At 37.2% G+C, this 15061-nt stretch overlaps 1 protein-coding gene across 3 annotated transcripts; it reads right to left on the bottom strand.

Annotated features, from left to right (window-relative positions):
• Positions 1 to 560: 560 nt before the first annotated feature.
• Positions 561 to 14394, bottom strand: LOC143737738 (polyadenylate-binding protein-interacting protein 2B-like). Of its 3 annotated transcripts, none has more exons than XM_077229568.1 (4): positions 14213 to 14394; positions 2796 to 2956; positions 2374 to 2544; positions 561 to 1213 (listed from the first exon to the last, which is right to left on the bottom strand). In XM_077229568.1, exons 2-4 carry the CDS (start codon positions 2943 to 2945, stop codon positions 1157 to 1159), a joined length of 378 nt encoding a protein of 125 aa, XP_077085683.1. In that variant the 5' UTR covers positions 2946 to 2956; positions 14213 to 14394; the 3' UTR covers positions 561 to 1156. The 3 variants fall into 3 exon arrangements, with proteins under 3 accessions (XP_077085683.1, XP_077085682.1, XP_077085684.1); XM_077229567.1 differs by lacking the exon at positions 14213 to 14394 and adding an exon at positions 12827 to 13054; XM_077229569.1 differs by lacking the exon at positions 14213 to 14394 and adding an exon at positions 4147 to 4175.
• Between the last annotated feature and the right edge of the window lie 667 nt (positions 14395 to 15061).

The following is a 15061-nucleotide window of genomic DNA, read 5'->3' as shown; positions in this document are numbered from 1 at the left end:
AAAAGTATATTAGATACATCTTGACACTTGTTCAAAGTGTAGATGTTGTAATTGCTGTAATATATAATGCTGCTGACAATAATTTCTCAATACCATTCATTATAGCTGTAAATTACTGTCTTATAATTCCCTGGATGTTAAAGTCTGAATAAAGTAGGATTAAAGGGATTTCAGTAGTATGAGAATTGAATGCCATGCTGTTTCTACGCCTACTACATAAAAATATGAACTCAGACCCTTAGAATGTAATTACGTATTCTCCATTTCATAAAGCAGTTCAAATTAAAACAGCTATGCTGATGAGAAACCAGATGTTTCCAAGCCATCTCCTGGAAATTAATAAATGGATGTTACATGACTTGCTGATCACTGAAGAGTCTTGATTAGATTAGATCAGTTCCCATTCACATATGTTAATCGATTCATGCATATGCATATGTTAAATGGATAGTATTTAATGGTAATGCTACATTAAATGTGAGAATCAATACCAAGTTTCAGTACACATTATACTGGTAGATTTAAGATACATTCCAGACACAAGAAATGATCCAACTGAGTACGAACTTTTCTTCTTTATTTGCCTTTTTTCCTTCCATTTTTTAAATGAAATCCAGTCCTGCGTGTAACGATTTAAATTCAAAATCAAAAGTTGAATTCATGTGAATTCACCAACATCCTTTCCTTAGCATCCAACCAAAGGCTCCGTCCACCACCAGCCATTTACGGCCACACCCCTTAAAACTCAGGAATGTGAACAGATGCATCAAAACTTCCCGCGTCAAAATATCAATTAAAAAACAAAAACAAAAAACAGGGGAGGGAAAGCAAAGACCTGATCAGGCACAAACTGTGTAACAATGTCAAGAACATCCCTTTCGGCAAGGGTAGAACAACGTAAAACAGCCTGGTAATGAGTATGATATTAGCTAATTACAGCACCTCCTAGAGGTCGTGTTTAAACTTAATACCCTTGGTTTATACATAACAGAAATATAAAGCTTATAGACAATCACCCCCCAAAAAATACATTTGTATTCCTGCCCCTTCGAAAATGTGTAGAAGAGTGCATTTATGTGACCATCCAAAAACATGGCCACAACAGTCTTTGAGTATATGATTCGATGTTTGCATGAGAGACTAGGGACGATGATCCTTAGTATTTCACCCCAGGCACAAACTCCTTGGCTTCAGGGTTTAAGATGCTCTTTCGCTGGGGACAAAGAGAATAATCAATTACAATCTATCTGACAAATTAGTGCTTTATTTTTAAATATTATTTACTGTGGAATGCAAAATATATATTTTTGTCCTTGGACTTCAATAGAGTGCAACAGTGCCAGACCACTTTTTTCAGCGGCTTGGTATCGGAAATATTTTTCCCATTCATTTCTCCCACAGGGACCATTAAAAAAAAGTCTTTGTTATAAACAATGAAGAAAACCAGCCAGCTACTTAATGAATACTTCAGATTTGAAGCAAAAAGTATTTGAAAAACAAACAAAATACAAGACGCACACACACAAAACTGTTTTCAACATTGATAATAATATGAAATTATCTTGAAATGACTATGAAGTGATTTCTGAAGGATCTTGTGTTACTGGCTTCTGAAAATCCAGCTTTGCCATCACATGAATAAATTACATTTTAAAATTTATTATAACAAACACCAGTCAATTTAAATTGTAATAATATTTCACAGTATTACTGTTTTTTACTGCATTTTCTTTTTTAACAAATCATAGCAACCTTGGTGAGATAAAGAGGCTACTTTCAAAAACCTTAATGTGTCCAAACTTTTGACTGGTATAGAGACACACACACACACACTTTAATTTATCAAGCTTATAGCAAATCATGCATTTACAAAAATTCAGCACAAGGACACGGAAGACTGACTACATTGTCATTTGAAGTGCATCATGGGAGTGGGCGGGGCTACAGAACTCTTGTGGCATGAATTGCTGATTTATTTGCAGAATCATCGCTAATGTTTTTATTTATTTATTTATTTATACCAGGAATTCCACTGTTAAATATAATAATTTAAATTAAAATACAGTGGCCTTAACAAAAGCATCTACCATCAATAAAACAATCTTGTTGGTTTATAACTTATTGCTCAAAATCAGTTTATCAAATGAATGGCCTTTTACTACAGGAACTCCACTGTTGCACTCTATGACTTACATAGTATAAACAAAGAGTTGAAACAGTCTTCAAAATATCTTTGTGTTTCATAGAACAAAAAGTCGCACAGGTTTGAAATGAAGTGAGGGTTTTTGAGTAAATGATGACAATTTTGAGTGTACTAGCCTATACTTCTAAGATTATTTGACTATTTTATACACTGAATGTCCGTGAGCTCACCAAGATTTCCTCCGCGTTGCCGTCGCTGACAGAAAGTCCGTTGAGCTGTTGCTGAATCTGTCCGACTGATGGGAGGTCTCTCTCAGGAATGAACCAATCCTGATCCTCCTCATCCAACATCTCTTGGAAACAGCGCTCCAAAAACTCTTGCTCAAGCAATTCCTCCTCTACCTGAGATATAAACAAATTGACAATAAGGTAAGAGTTCACTTCCAAGCTGATTTAAACAATATATAATAATAATAATGTGTAAGCCTTACAATTTACATTTGGCATTTCAAGAGCCACAGAACTCCAAATGCTCCTAAAATGTAAAACTATGAACTGAACTGAACGCTAACACACACCTCAGTCATACAGAAAAACCCAACCTGCTCAACTACTGAGTTTGTGTGTTTTTAACGGGCTGTAAGTATACAGACCTGTCGATCGTATTCCTCCTCGTTCTCCATCCACATGTACTCTGCAAAAGGGTTGGACTCATTCTCTGCATGCCCATTGGCTACTGGATCCTTTCCCTCACTTCCTGAAACCCCACTGCCCGACATCTTTGATGCGTCAGGCCCGTTCATTTCTGCTGGCTCTTAAAAAGATAAACATGCATATTATGGATGCACCAACACAAAAATCATGTCTTATTTTGATAGCAATAACATTATAAATAATATATATAATATTTTGTTTTGTCAAACAATATGAGCAGCAATTTTAAATGCATACTTCTTCCTTTGTTTCAAGATAGCAAACTGAAACTGCCAAATGGATTTTTACATTCTGCAAATAAGTTTAGACTTCAGACATCAAAATAATACAGCAAAAATACAGCAAAGATCTTGCGTGCCGTGACCTAAGAGAACAAACTGTGTGAACTGACTATGAAATAATTCTAAAATGCTGAATTAGTGCTCAAAAAACATTTCTATTCTATATATTTTATCAATACTGAAAATAGTTGTGCTGCTTAATATTTTTTGTGGAAAGCGTGAAACGATTTGTTTCAGTTTTTTTAATCAATAAAAAGTTCAAAAGAACAGCGTTTCTTTGAATTTATTTGTAGTCTGTACTGTCACTTTTGCTCCTTTTAATCAATCTTTCCAGGATAATCCATATAAACGTTTGAATGGCAAATATAACAATGAAGAATTAGAGAAATATTTTACAATAATTAGTTAAATTAAGAGTAGGGCAAGTACAGGGCTGCTGAAAGGAGGCATGAGGCGAGTAGCTGTTTATGTAGTGTAATGCTAAACACTATTGCATAAGGCTTGTCATAATACTTAAACACAACCACATATTCTCATTCTGTACATGGACAGGGGACTATTTTCCATAATGATGCAAGTATGCAACATGGCTGAACACTCACCATGTTGGCCTGTTAAGATCATAAACAAAATTATACACCAAAATAACTAAATTAATAAACAGCACACACTAATAATATATGTAATATACATTCCCAAATAAATCCTGATAGTTTTTCGATTTGGTTGGGTTTCTTTTTCAGATTTTTTTGCCAATAGACTATGCATTCTTGCACGTCTTAAACCCTGTACAATGCATTAAAAAAATCTGCACAAACAGAAACCCCTAAGTAAATCAAAACATATGCATGTTTCTTCTCAGCTGCAGGCGTCAACAGTAAAGAGGGAACAATGAACCTGATACATAATGAAATGACTGAAGCATCTTAACACCTTTATTTCACACAGCCTTTAAAAGGTGTGGGCATGATGCTAGCTGAACAAACTGAGTTATTTGACATAATCAAACCTGGTTTAGATAAGCGGGCTCACATAAACGTTCTCTGTTTTATCAGAGTCCGTCTATGGAGAGTATTGGCACTTCCTATTAGCCCCAATGAATATCATCTTGGTTGCAGTTCCATTAGAATTCCACTGGAGGTGATCGCGGGCGAGTGCAGAATAAATGGGAGTCTATGGAGCTAGACGGCTAAATGTATCCCTTTCTCCTGCTTGTCGTTGAATCAACGTAGATTTTATTGTTGATTCCGCAAGTTCAATATAGATTATAGACAAAAAGTCGAATGAACGAGTACTTATGTCCTTTCGATTTCTTACAGATTAGGTCATTGTTGGCCGGAACACGCTAGCATTCTGCTATTATGCGACGTCATCACATTTTTGAACGGATTTTTTTAACAGATAAGTGAACTTAAAAATGCAATTTTCAGCTGAGTTTATTATCTTAGCCCCCCCTTTTGGATGCTAATTTCAAATTACTTGACAAAAAATTACATCCTGAGAAAATTTGATTTCTGGGGGTGAAACCCCATAGACTCCCATTCATTCTGCACTCGCCTGCGAGCGCCCCCACATGGACAGAGACGTGTTACTGCAGCCAGTCCAGAAACCGGAAGTAACCAGGCAGTGCCAATTCTACCCTTATTAGACATTCTCTGCTATTGGCCCATATTGATAGGATAGCAGCTTGCAGTTGATGGAGATTTGTGGAATGCACATCCAGGGCACAAAGCTCCCGTTCCACCACATCCCAAAGATGCTCTATTGGGTTGAGATCTGCTGACTGTGGGGGCCATTTTAGTACAGTGAACTCATTGTCATGTTCAAGAAACCGATTTGAAATGATTCCAGCTTTGTGACATGGTGCATTATCCTGCTGGAAGTAGCCATCAGAGAATGGGTACATGGTGGCCATAAAGGGATGGACATGGTCAGAAACAATGCTCAGGTAGGCCGTGGCATTTAAACGATGCCCAATTGGCACTAAGGGGCCTAAAGTGTGCCAAGAAAACATCCCCCACACCATTACCACCAGCCTGCACAGTGGTAACAAGGCATGATGGATCCATGTTCTCATTCTGTTTACGCCAAATTCTGACTCTACCATCTGAATGTCCCAACAGAAATCGAGACTCATCAGACCAGGCAACATTTTTCCAGTCTTCAACTGTCCAATTTTGGTGAGCTCTTGCGAATTGTAGCCTCTTTTTCCTATTTGTAGTGGAGATGAGTGGTACCCGGTGGGGTCTTCTGCTGTTGTAGCCCATCCGCCTCAATGTTGTGCGTGTTGTGGCTTCACAAATGCTTTGCTGCATACCTCGGTTGTAACGAGTGGTTATTTCAGTCAAAGTTGCTCTTCTATCAGCTTGAATCAGTCGGCCCATTCTCCTCTGACCTCTAGCATCAACAAGGCATTTTCGCCCACAGGACTGCCACATTCTGGATGTTTTTCCCTTTTCACACCATTCTTTGTAAACCCTAGAAATGGTTGTGCGTGAAAATCCCAGTAACTGAGCAGATTGTGAAATACTCAGACCGACCCGTCTGGCACCAACAACCATGCCACGCTCAAAATTGCTTAAATCACCTTTCTTTCCCATTCTGACATTCAGTTTGGAGTTCAGGAGATTGTCTTGACCAGGACCACACCCCTAAATGCATTGAAGCAACTGCCATGTGATTGATTGGTTGATTAGATAATTGCATTAATGAGAAATTGAACAGGTGTTCCTTTAGGTGAGTGTATATATATTGAGAAACAAAATTTTATTGGTCTATGTCAGTGTCCCTTTTCCTTACCTTCCTTTTGTTGGAGAAATTATCAAACTGAATGGCCCAACGTGAAATACCCTGACATCTACAACTATTGACCGAATTAAATAATAAAATAACTATCCTACCATATAATATTTTTTTACAGCATACATTTTGAAAATATATAAAAACACCATATTAGTATATTAACATATTCCAATCGAATATAAATAAGCGAAACAATGATATAGGCCTATTTCATTATAAGTCAGGTGTGAACAAAGCAAATGAGAAACTAAAGAACAAAAAAAGTAATTGGAGTTGGTTATTAGCCTATTATTTAAAGAGTTAAGTATCAAACTTTAAATGTGTTTTGTTCCAATGACTCCCACATAAAGTAATTGGTTCGAATCACGTACTGAAACAATTGTCATGAAAAACTGTTAACAATGAGTTGACAGTTTGAACGTTCTTGTTCACTTTTATTTATTTTGAAGATTTGAGGTGAATTGTTGCTTTCAGTACAGCTATAAAATACACACAAAATTATATTCAAACTCACAGTTTAAGTTTAATGCTTTTAACCAACTTTTTTTTTTAAACAGCATATTAGAATGATTTCTGAAGGATCATGTGACACTCAAGGCTGTAGTAATGGCTGATGAATATTCAGCTTTACATCACAGAAATAAATTATATTTTAAAGTATATTAAAATTAAATTGTAAGAATATTTCTCAATATTAGAGTTTTTTTCTGTATTTTGATCAAATGTGCATGTTATGGAGGAATGCACAGTGCATGCAGGGGGTGTGGCCCGTGATTGAGGAATGTGCAGGGTGGAAATTCAACTGAAATTACATTAAATCTGGAAAAAAATTTGTCAACTACATTTAAGTTCCCTGTTATAATGTTGGCTAACCTGCAATTCTTCAAATTCCCAGGTTATTCCCATTAATTCCCCGTGGAAAGTTTCCAGCCTTGAAAATTCCTGAAATTTTGCAACTCTAGCTCCAACTTAAATTAAAGACGCCTGAACCAGCTAGCACCATCAAGTTCTTACTAGGCATTGAAACTTCCAGGCAGGTGTTTTGAGGCAATTTGGAGATAAACTCTGCAGGACAATGGGGCAGGAGCAGGATTGGACACCCCTGGTCTAACCTGTTGCAGCACATCATGAAAAAGCAAGATTTCACCTGCTTACAAGCATTGACTGAAACCTGAAGCTGAATGCTGCATCAATAGGCAGTCTATTAATAAAAAAAGGCCATGATTTTTTTACATTTCTTTCTTGACTCATCATTTGATCAAAAAGTGGTTGTGTCTTGCTGAATTAAGCATACATTAAGTTATGTGACTAATGTATAGTGAGGTGTACGATGTAGAATTACTGTTGTTTGATTTATTGTGACAATGCCTATAGAATAGACAGTAGGCAATATGTTGTACTGTGCCGTATTCAGGAAGACTAACAGAACATTTGTTACTGTGTGTGTTACGTTGGTGTATGAGAGATCAGAGACTTAAGGCTTAATAATAGCAGTGACATCACTGGAGGAAATAAGCTCATCTGTGAGTGATGACATGAGGATGAGCTACTAAGATGAAGGACTGGGGGCTTTAAACACACACCTGACAGGTGATAGATAGCAAACAGAGACACACACCTTAAACAAGCAAACGGAGTAAGACTTCACTGATTCAAGGGTTCTGACAAAACATTAATCTGCAATGCTGAGCCCATGTTATGTTATAATACACTTTTTGGTATAATCCATCAAAATTTTGCAGCCTCAATCTGTCGCCTCTTCAGGACAGCCATGTAAGAATGTGTTGGTTTGTGTTTTTAACTGTATTAATTTAATATTACATGTTTTTACAAACAAGTAAGAGTCAAGCACTCTGGCCAGGCAGTGTATATTGCAATATATTGGCATCTGTGAATCAATACACGCAAAATATCACAATATATACACGCAAAATTTCACAATATATTAGGCTATACGGTTAATAAAATAAAAAGGAATAAGGAAATCTTACATACTAGATAACAACAGGGCCCTTGCTCACATTTCCAATATATGAGAACAAGTAATAAGCCATATAAAATGGTTATGAAGAGGAAAATGGACACTGACTCAACACTGAACTGACTTCAGCTGAACAACAGCTAAACACTATTTTTACATGGTTATTTTGAAAAACGGAGACATTTCCCTTCGTTTGTGCCCTTCGTTTCGACGCAAATGGAGAATTCGCCTCTGAATACTATTCTGTCTAAAAACTCCGGCCAGAGTGGAGATTTTGGAAACTTCGTTTGCATGTAAACTGAGAAAAACTGTATCACAGTATGCGACAGAACTTGCACCTTCGTCAAAAGTGCGACCTCTTTGTTCAAAAGAGGAAGTGATTCATTGCTGTTGTTGCTATTTTCGGGATTCTGATTGGCTAACGTGGGCTTGAGCTTCTCGTCACACTGCCACCTACAGGTTTGGCATGCTCTTGACGGCATTTATACACGGGTTTGTGTAAACCAACACTTTTCTGAAAACTGAAAGGTGTGCACGATGATATTTTTGAAAACGGAGAGGGTGAAATGTCCATTTATGAAAATAGCCGGCCACGTGTAAACGTAGCCTCTGTTTGCAGCAGCATCATTGAATCATTTGACTTTTACCACTGTGAAGCTGCTTTGAAACTATCTGTACTGTATACAGTGCTTTTAAGTGACTTGACAATGACAAAAAATTGTTTATTTAGCTAAAACTAGTTTTTGCAAAACCAAATAGTGTAATTTCCCAAAGCTTGGATTAATCCCACAAATTAATAATAATGTCATAATAAAAAATTATAGTTTATATTATAAAAATTATATATTGTGCCACTGCCTTGCCTTCAAACTATATCAAAATCAATTGTAAGTGAAGCTTAGGAAGATAATAATAGATATAGATAGATATACAGCCTTCAAAATCAATCCATTAAGATGTCTAATCTGTGTTAAGATGCTACATTGTGGAAACGAACCATTACTCCAAAAGCACCTTTACAAACCCCTAGCGAGTATGACTAAGCCAGCAAAGACAGTTCACAAAGCAGCAGAATATGGTTGTCAGCCCAGTATTTGAATTCTTAATATGGTTGCATTCACACAGCTTGGTTATTTACTGAACTGAACACTGCATTCTACAACTGAACTCGCACCTGCACATTTTCAGCAAACCCTGTGCCATGTGAACTAGCTTTCTTTCATGTCATATTGTGCAAGAGAGACACTGCACATGAGCGTGTACAGAGTGTAGCGGGTTTTTATGTGTGATTTTGGAGCCATATAAATGAGCTGCTTCATTTAAAGGAAAAGTTCGGTATTTTACACATAAAGCCCTGTTTTAAAATCGTTTCTGATGAAATAGAACGGTTAAGATTGAAATTTGGACAAATGCTGCTGTCCCGAGAATTTTCGGTTTCTGTGGTAGCCCCCCCCCCCACCTCCACAATGGTTTCATAGGGGCACTCACACAAAAATCGCTGCAAAAGATGCTTTCCAACAGGTGTTTTACCATTCGTTGTAAAACTGTGGACCTATTTTTCCAAACGCCTCACACCCGGACATTCTTCAGTTGAAGGCTTGAATAATACACACTCCAGCCAAGTTGGTGGCGATACTGCACCTTTGCCAATGTTTGGATAGCGTAGCCTCTTGCCACTTCCTCAATACAACTATATAGGGAAAACCCGTAACGCCAAAGATGGCGGTTGTATGCACATGTCCCGCCCCTCCCGCTGGAAAGCCAATCGTCTACTTTTAACAGTCAAGCCGGGAAAGGTTTAAGCCTATCATCTGGTTCCACTGACGCATGCGCACAGTTGAGATTTGCGACAGCAGAAAATATGTTACTGTTTGAAAAGGCGGCAGATTTGATATGCAGTGTAGGGGTGCAACAATATATCGTATCACAATATATCGCAATACAAAAATGCAACAATATGTATCGTGGATGGTGACAAAATGTATCGTGGATATTTCACTCAAAATAAACATTACAGAGTTTACAGAGTCTTAGTGTCAGTACTACATTAAACTACATAATGTTGAATATAATGTATAATAATACAATGTGGGAATATTTATGGGTCCTGATAATGCCAAATGTATTATGTTTCCAGTGACCTATATTATTTTAAAAATAGCGACAGAGTGCAAGCATATTCCTCTAAAATAATTCTGTTTTCAGCTTCAGTATCATGAATATTTTTATTCTGGTGTCACTATTGTCCTGTTCATTGGTTCCCAGCACCAAGCCTATTCATTTACACCCACAATAATATAAAACTTTTTATATTTTTTGTTAACCTTTTATCATATGTCTTGGAGTATCGCAATAATATCGTATCGTGAGTTCAGTATCGCGATATGTATCGAATCGTGACATGAGGGTATCGTTACAACCCTAATGCAGTGTATGTGTGAGTTGTGTAATATCAGACATCCTAAGTCTCCCAGGAGTTCCAAGAGTGTCCCGCATATTGATAGCGGCGCCCTGATGCCCGCAAATTAGTTCAAATCTCCCGGGAATCTAGAGTGAGCGAGCAAGTGCTCGCACATACTGTGCTTCAAGCAGTGTAGCGCGTGCATGGCAGAGAGGGAGAGAAGCCTTGTGCATGCGTAGTAACAGTATAACCTGTGGGGGAAAAGGGCGTTTTAAACCTTATTTTGGGGCATCAAACTTTTTCAGCGATTTTTATCATATTTTACTGCTGTTTCTATACATGCAGTTTGTATGTCTGTTGTATGTTCTGACTCTCTGCGCATTCATTTAGAGGGGAGCCTGGTCTTGTTAGTCCAAAATAGCTGCCCGGAGGCATTGCCAAGATGGCGGCCGAGTGGCATGACTTGCCTAAAAGGACTTTGGTTTCACGTCTTTGTAAACTAAAGTTTAATGCGTTTTATGAATGATTCTTCCAGTGCCCTATGAAACCATTGTGGAGGTGGGGGGCTAACACAGAAACCGAAAATTCTCGGGACAGCAGCATTTGTCCAAATTTCAATCTTAACCGTTCTATTTCATCAGAAATGATCTTAAAACAGGGCTTTAGGCCTAAGTGTAAAATACCGAACTTTTCCTTTAAAGGTTTTAGATCCAGTCACTCTCTTTTGGATCTTGCTCCTGTTAGTTTTGTGGTAAAAAATTAATAAAAAAGCTGTTGTCTGTTAATGAGGATTTGACATATGAACTCACACCTCAACTGAACACTTCTGTCAAACGTAATAAGACTTTTCAGTTTTATGGACATTGCCATCATTGATCACTGTCACTATAGTCACAGTTACAGGTGATACAGTAGTTACAATTATAATACATGGCTGACTTATGTTACTTGTTTATACAGACAGTACTCGAGCAGCTATTGTCAGCAGCTGTGAAAACAGTATGTTTTGAGACTCACACTTGTAAGTAAATGCAGTTGTCATTCCCAAACACTGACAATGTTCAATGTTCAGACAAATATACACACACACACACACACAGAGATGTTAATTAGGCCAGCAAATATAATACAGACACAGAGAGCGTACAATATTGACAAACTAGACCCTTTTTTCTTAACACTCAGTCAGCATCACTGCCAAAACTGTGCTACAAAGCTTATGTAAAAAAATAAAATAAAAAAATATCTGTTAGTACTCTTTTGAAACTGTCTGCCCTCATTTTAAAATATAGGACAAGGACAAATCACAAGCATCTATATATATATATATCATAGTCCATTGTCATAAACTTAAGCTCACAAAAATAGTCTACAATATCCTACTATAGACTGTTTTATGGCTTTTTATGGTCTTAATACAATATACAGCGATATTAGCTAGGTCCACAAAATAACACCTTGGTCGAGTTCAGAGACTATGTTTATCAGCTCCCTGTCAAAGCATCCATTAATCACAGTCACAGATTCAGGATTCCTCTTTGAAAGAGTCTTTCACCCCTACAAGACAAGCAGCTAAGTCAGGACAACTGGGTCGATTTAAGAAGCTAATAGCAGTGGTTACACAAGTTACATTTTCTTCAAACGCAAAGTGATGTGTAGCATGTGTGACAGACTGCAGAAAACCTGGAGCTTATGCAACAACACGCCTCTACATGTGTGTACAGACACCAGTGTCAGAAATATCAAAACAACAGCCTGATCACACAGATAACCTTTACTTCTTCAACACAAACTAGACAAGCACTCTGATATTTGGGCACAGGCGAATAAATAGAAAATAGTAAACAAACTAAATCTTTGGCAAAAAAGTCCAAAATAATAAATGAGTTTAAACACGACCGCGCCGAAACACAACCACACAAACTGATTATCCGTTACACCGTTCCCTGCACGAGCTTTATAACACTCTCAAAGCCAATTATGTAATCCACTTTTACAGTATTACACCGTGAAAGGCAGAATAACTTATTTAGAGGACAAACAAGCTATCAACAACCTGAATATAGCCTACCTCCGTGGCATTTCTGAATAGGATATGGCTCAGCAATGAGTAAACTAGCATAAACTGACGGTCGTGTTGAGAAATGTAGTGACAGCCCAAGTGGGCCTCAACAACCCTTGAAATGACGTGCGAGTTATCCGTTTCTCTAGAAGAACTTCGTAACAAATACGAGTTGTAAATAACGCAGTGTTAAACGTGTACAAGTAGGCAAAGCACTCAAAAATGACGTACACAAACAAGACTAATTTTGCACGGCCATATTTGCTGTCGGAACTGCTTTTTAGACATTAAGACAGTCAAGTCAATGACAGAAACAGACAGACGCTGTGAAGTCAGGTCGAGACGCGCAAATACATACATACACACACACACACACACACACACACACCGAGAGGAACCAGTGCAAGCTACAAAAAGCTACAAGAACCATACAAATATCGTACCTGGCATCGCTGACGAGTGTAGCTGCTAATGTCCGTCAGATCTCTTGGAAATCTTGAGCTAACACTGTACGGAATGATTAATTCTTAATTTGCAAGGTAAGTTAGTTGAGCTGAGATGGCTGACTGCCATTAGAGAAACACAACACATTACGAGCAAGACGGTCATGTGGTTCCTGCTTAAACAAACATGCATCAACCCGCCTCCCTCAGTCCCTCTGTGTTTGTGTCTCTCTCAAACACAACAACTTGAATAAAAATCCAGTTAATGTATCGTTTGATCTTCTTTATACACGAATGTTGAACACAGAAAAAATAATAAATATTATTGTTAAATAAACAAACAAACCCCGTTGACTGTTTACAAACTTTTTTCTGTATTCTGCTTTTCGGAAGAATGTGTGAATGAATGTGATAAAGTTGCGGAAAAACAATAAGACATGAGCATGCCAAAGTAATGACAGTGGCATAAACCAGAATCATTTTGGCGAATCGGTTCTTTCGAGTGGATAACTTATTCAAATAACTAATTTTTAAAAAGACAGTTCAGCTTTTATTGTACCTCCTTACGTAATTACGTCATAACGTGACTTCTTACATGCCAGCGTTATTACGTTCTACATATTATGTTTCAGTAGGCAGTTTTTCTAGTTATTATGCATTGTCAATTGTTTTTTTTTTTAAATAAGAGTTTTTGTAATTTCATTCCCTAGTTGTTGTTTTTTTTTTTTTTGCATCTACAAATATATAGTCACAATTAGCGCTCAACATTCATTAGGCTAAATGTTTTGCACAATTTCATAAAATAATAGGTTGTTTATTAGACCAACTCGTTTGTTGATCAAACTGTCATCAAATCTTAAACAATAACACTCTCCAGTTGTCGGCTTAATGCGAACCATGAAATAATAGTTTTGTGCTCATAGTTAATTGAAAATATTTGAATCAAAAGAAGATTAACTTAACCTAACATGCATCCTCCCTGTTTCTCTCAGAAACACTAAAATAAAATACACAAGAATACAAATTTTATTCAACTGAGCGTTTGATCATTCTCCAGTCTAAAAAGTGCACGACGATTTTCTTGAATAGTTAGCATACTTACATGCCTATTTGATTGTCTAAAAAGAAACGAGTTTGTGCAGGAAAACAAAATGTTTGTGCATGCAAAAAAAAAAAAAAAATCTACAAGTTAATTTGCTTTTCAAAATGTGATATGATAACAAGGAAGATATGGCAGCCCCCCTGTCAGTAGTCATTTTATATGCATTCAAATTCCAATAAAACCGAGTAGCCTAACATAAGACAACAATTCTTTATAATATGGTTCATGCTGCCCCATATTTCTATCTGATGTAATGTTTTGACTGTCTGTTATTCGCTACTTACTTTAAATTCCTCCGATGGGAACTATAGCCTACATCAAACACACCAGAGGAAATATGTCTGTAGACAGAAAGAAAGTCAGGACGCGGGCCAGTCTCTGATCGGATTCGGATATTGACTTGTGAAAATGAGAGGACACACTGGAAAAGTGCTGACAGAGGAACCGTGTCGCTTTGTCTTCTTGATGTTCTCTATGTGCTGCTGGATAAATCACCAAATGTGCTACTAGTCACGTGACCACAGCTGATCACACTCACATTTCAATTAATTGGAGATGTTTTGATTTTGTTGTATTTTATAATTCTGCATTTTATAAGTAGGCCTAGCCTAACGTTGTTTGCAAATTGCAGACACGCAGTTGACTTTCTGTAATCAACAACGACCAGTGGAATTTATTTATTAACTTTCTGTAACGTCACTTCTTTCGTAAAGTGTTAATTTTTCCTGTAACATTTGTTATAATTGTTGTAAAAACGCAGACTATTTTCTGTAGGCCTAAGGGTTACGTTTAGGGGTAGGATAAGGGATACGGGATAGTATGCTAAAGTCTGTACAGTATAAAATAATTATGTCCATGAAGAGTCCTCATAAAATACAAATATCCAACGTTGTGTGTAAACTGTAGGCAAGGCATACATACAGTATGACCAAGATTTCGTAGTCAAGTTTTTTTTTAGATGTCCAGCAGGTGGCATAATAGAGCCGTTTACAATTATAATCCCTATCCTTCCGATACTACAGTATAAAGATCGCTGCTGTGGGGGAAAAACATCTTAAAATTGCCTGTTAATTCTTTTTGTTCTAAGATGGTTTAAACATTTCTTACAGTCCTGGTCAAACTTGACTGATTTT

The sequence above is a fragment of the Siphateles boraxobius genome, unplaced genomic scaffold, assembly GCF_051911475.1.
Source record: "Siphateles boraxobius isolate OS27281-9 unplaced genomic scaffold, OSU_SipBor_1 130, whole genome shotgun sequence".
Classification (NCBI taxonomy): domain Eukaryota; kingdom Metazoa; phylum Chordata; class Actinopteri; order Cypriniformes; family Leuciscidae; genus Siphateles; species Siphateles boraxobius.
Note: the sequence above shows the minus strand (reverse complement) of the source record. Positions and strands in the feature narration are given on the sequence as shown.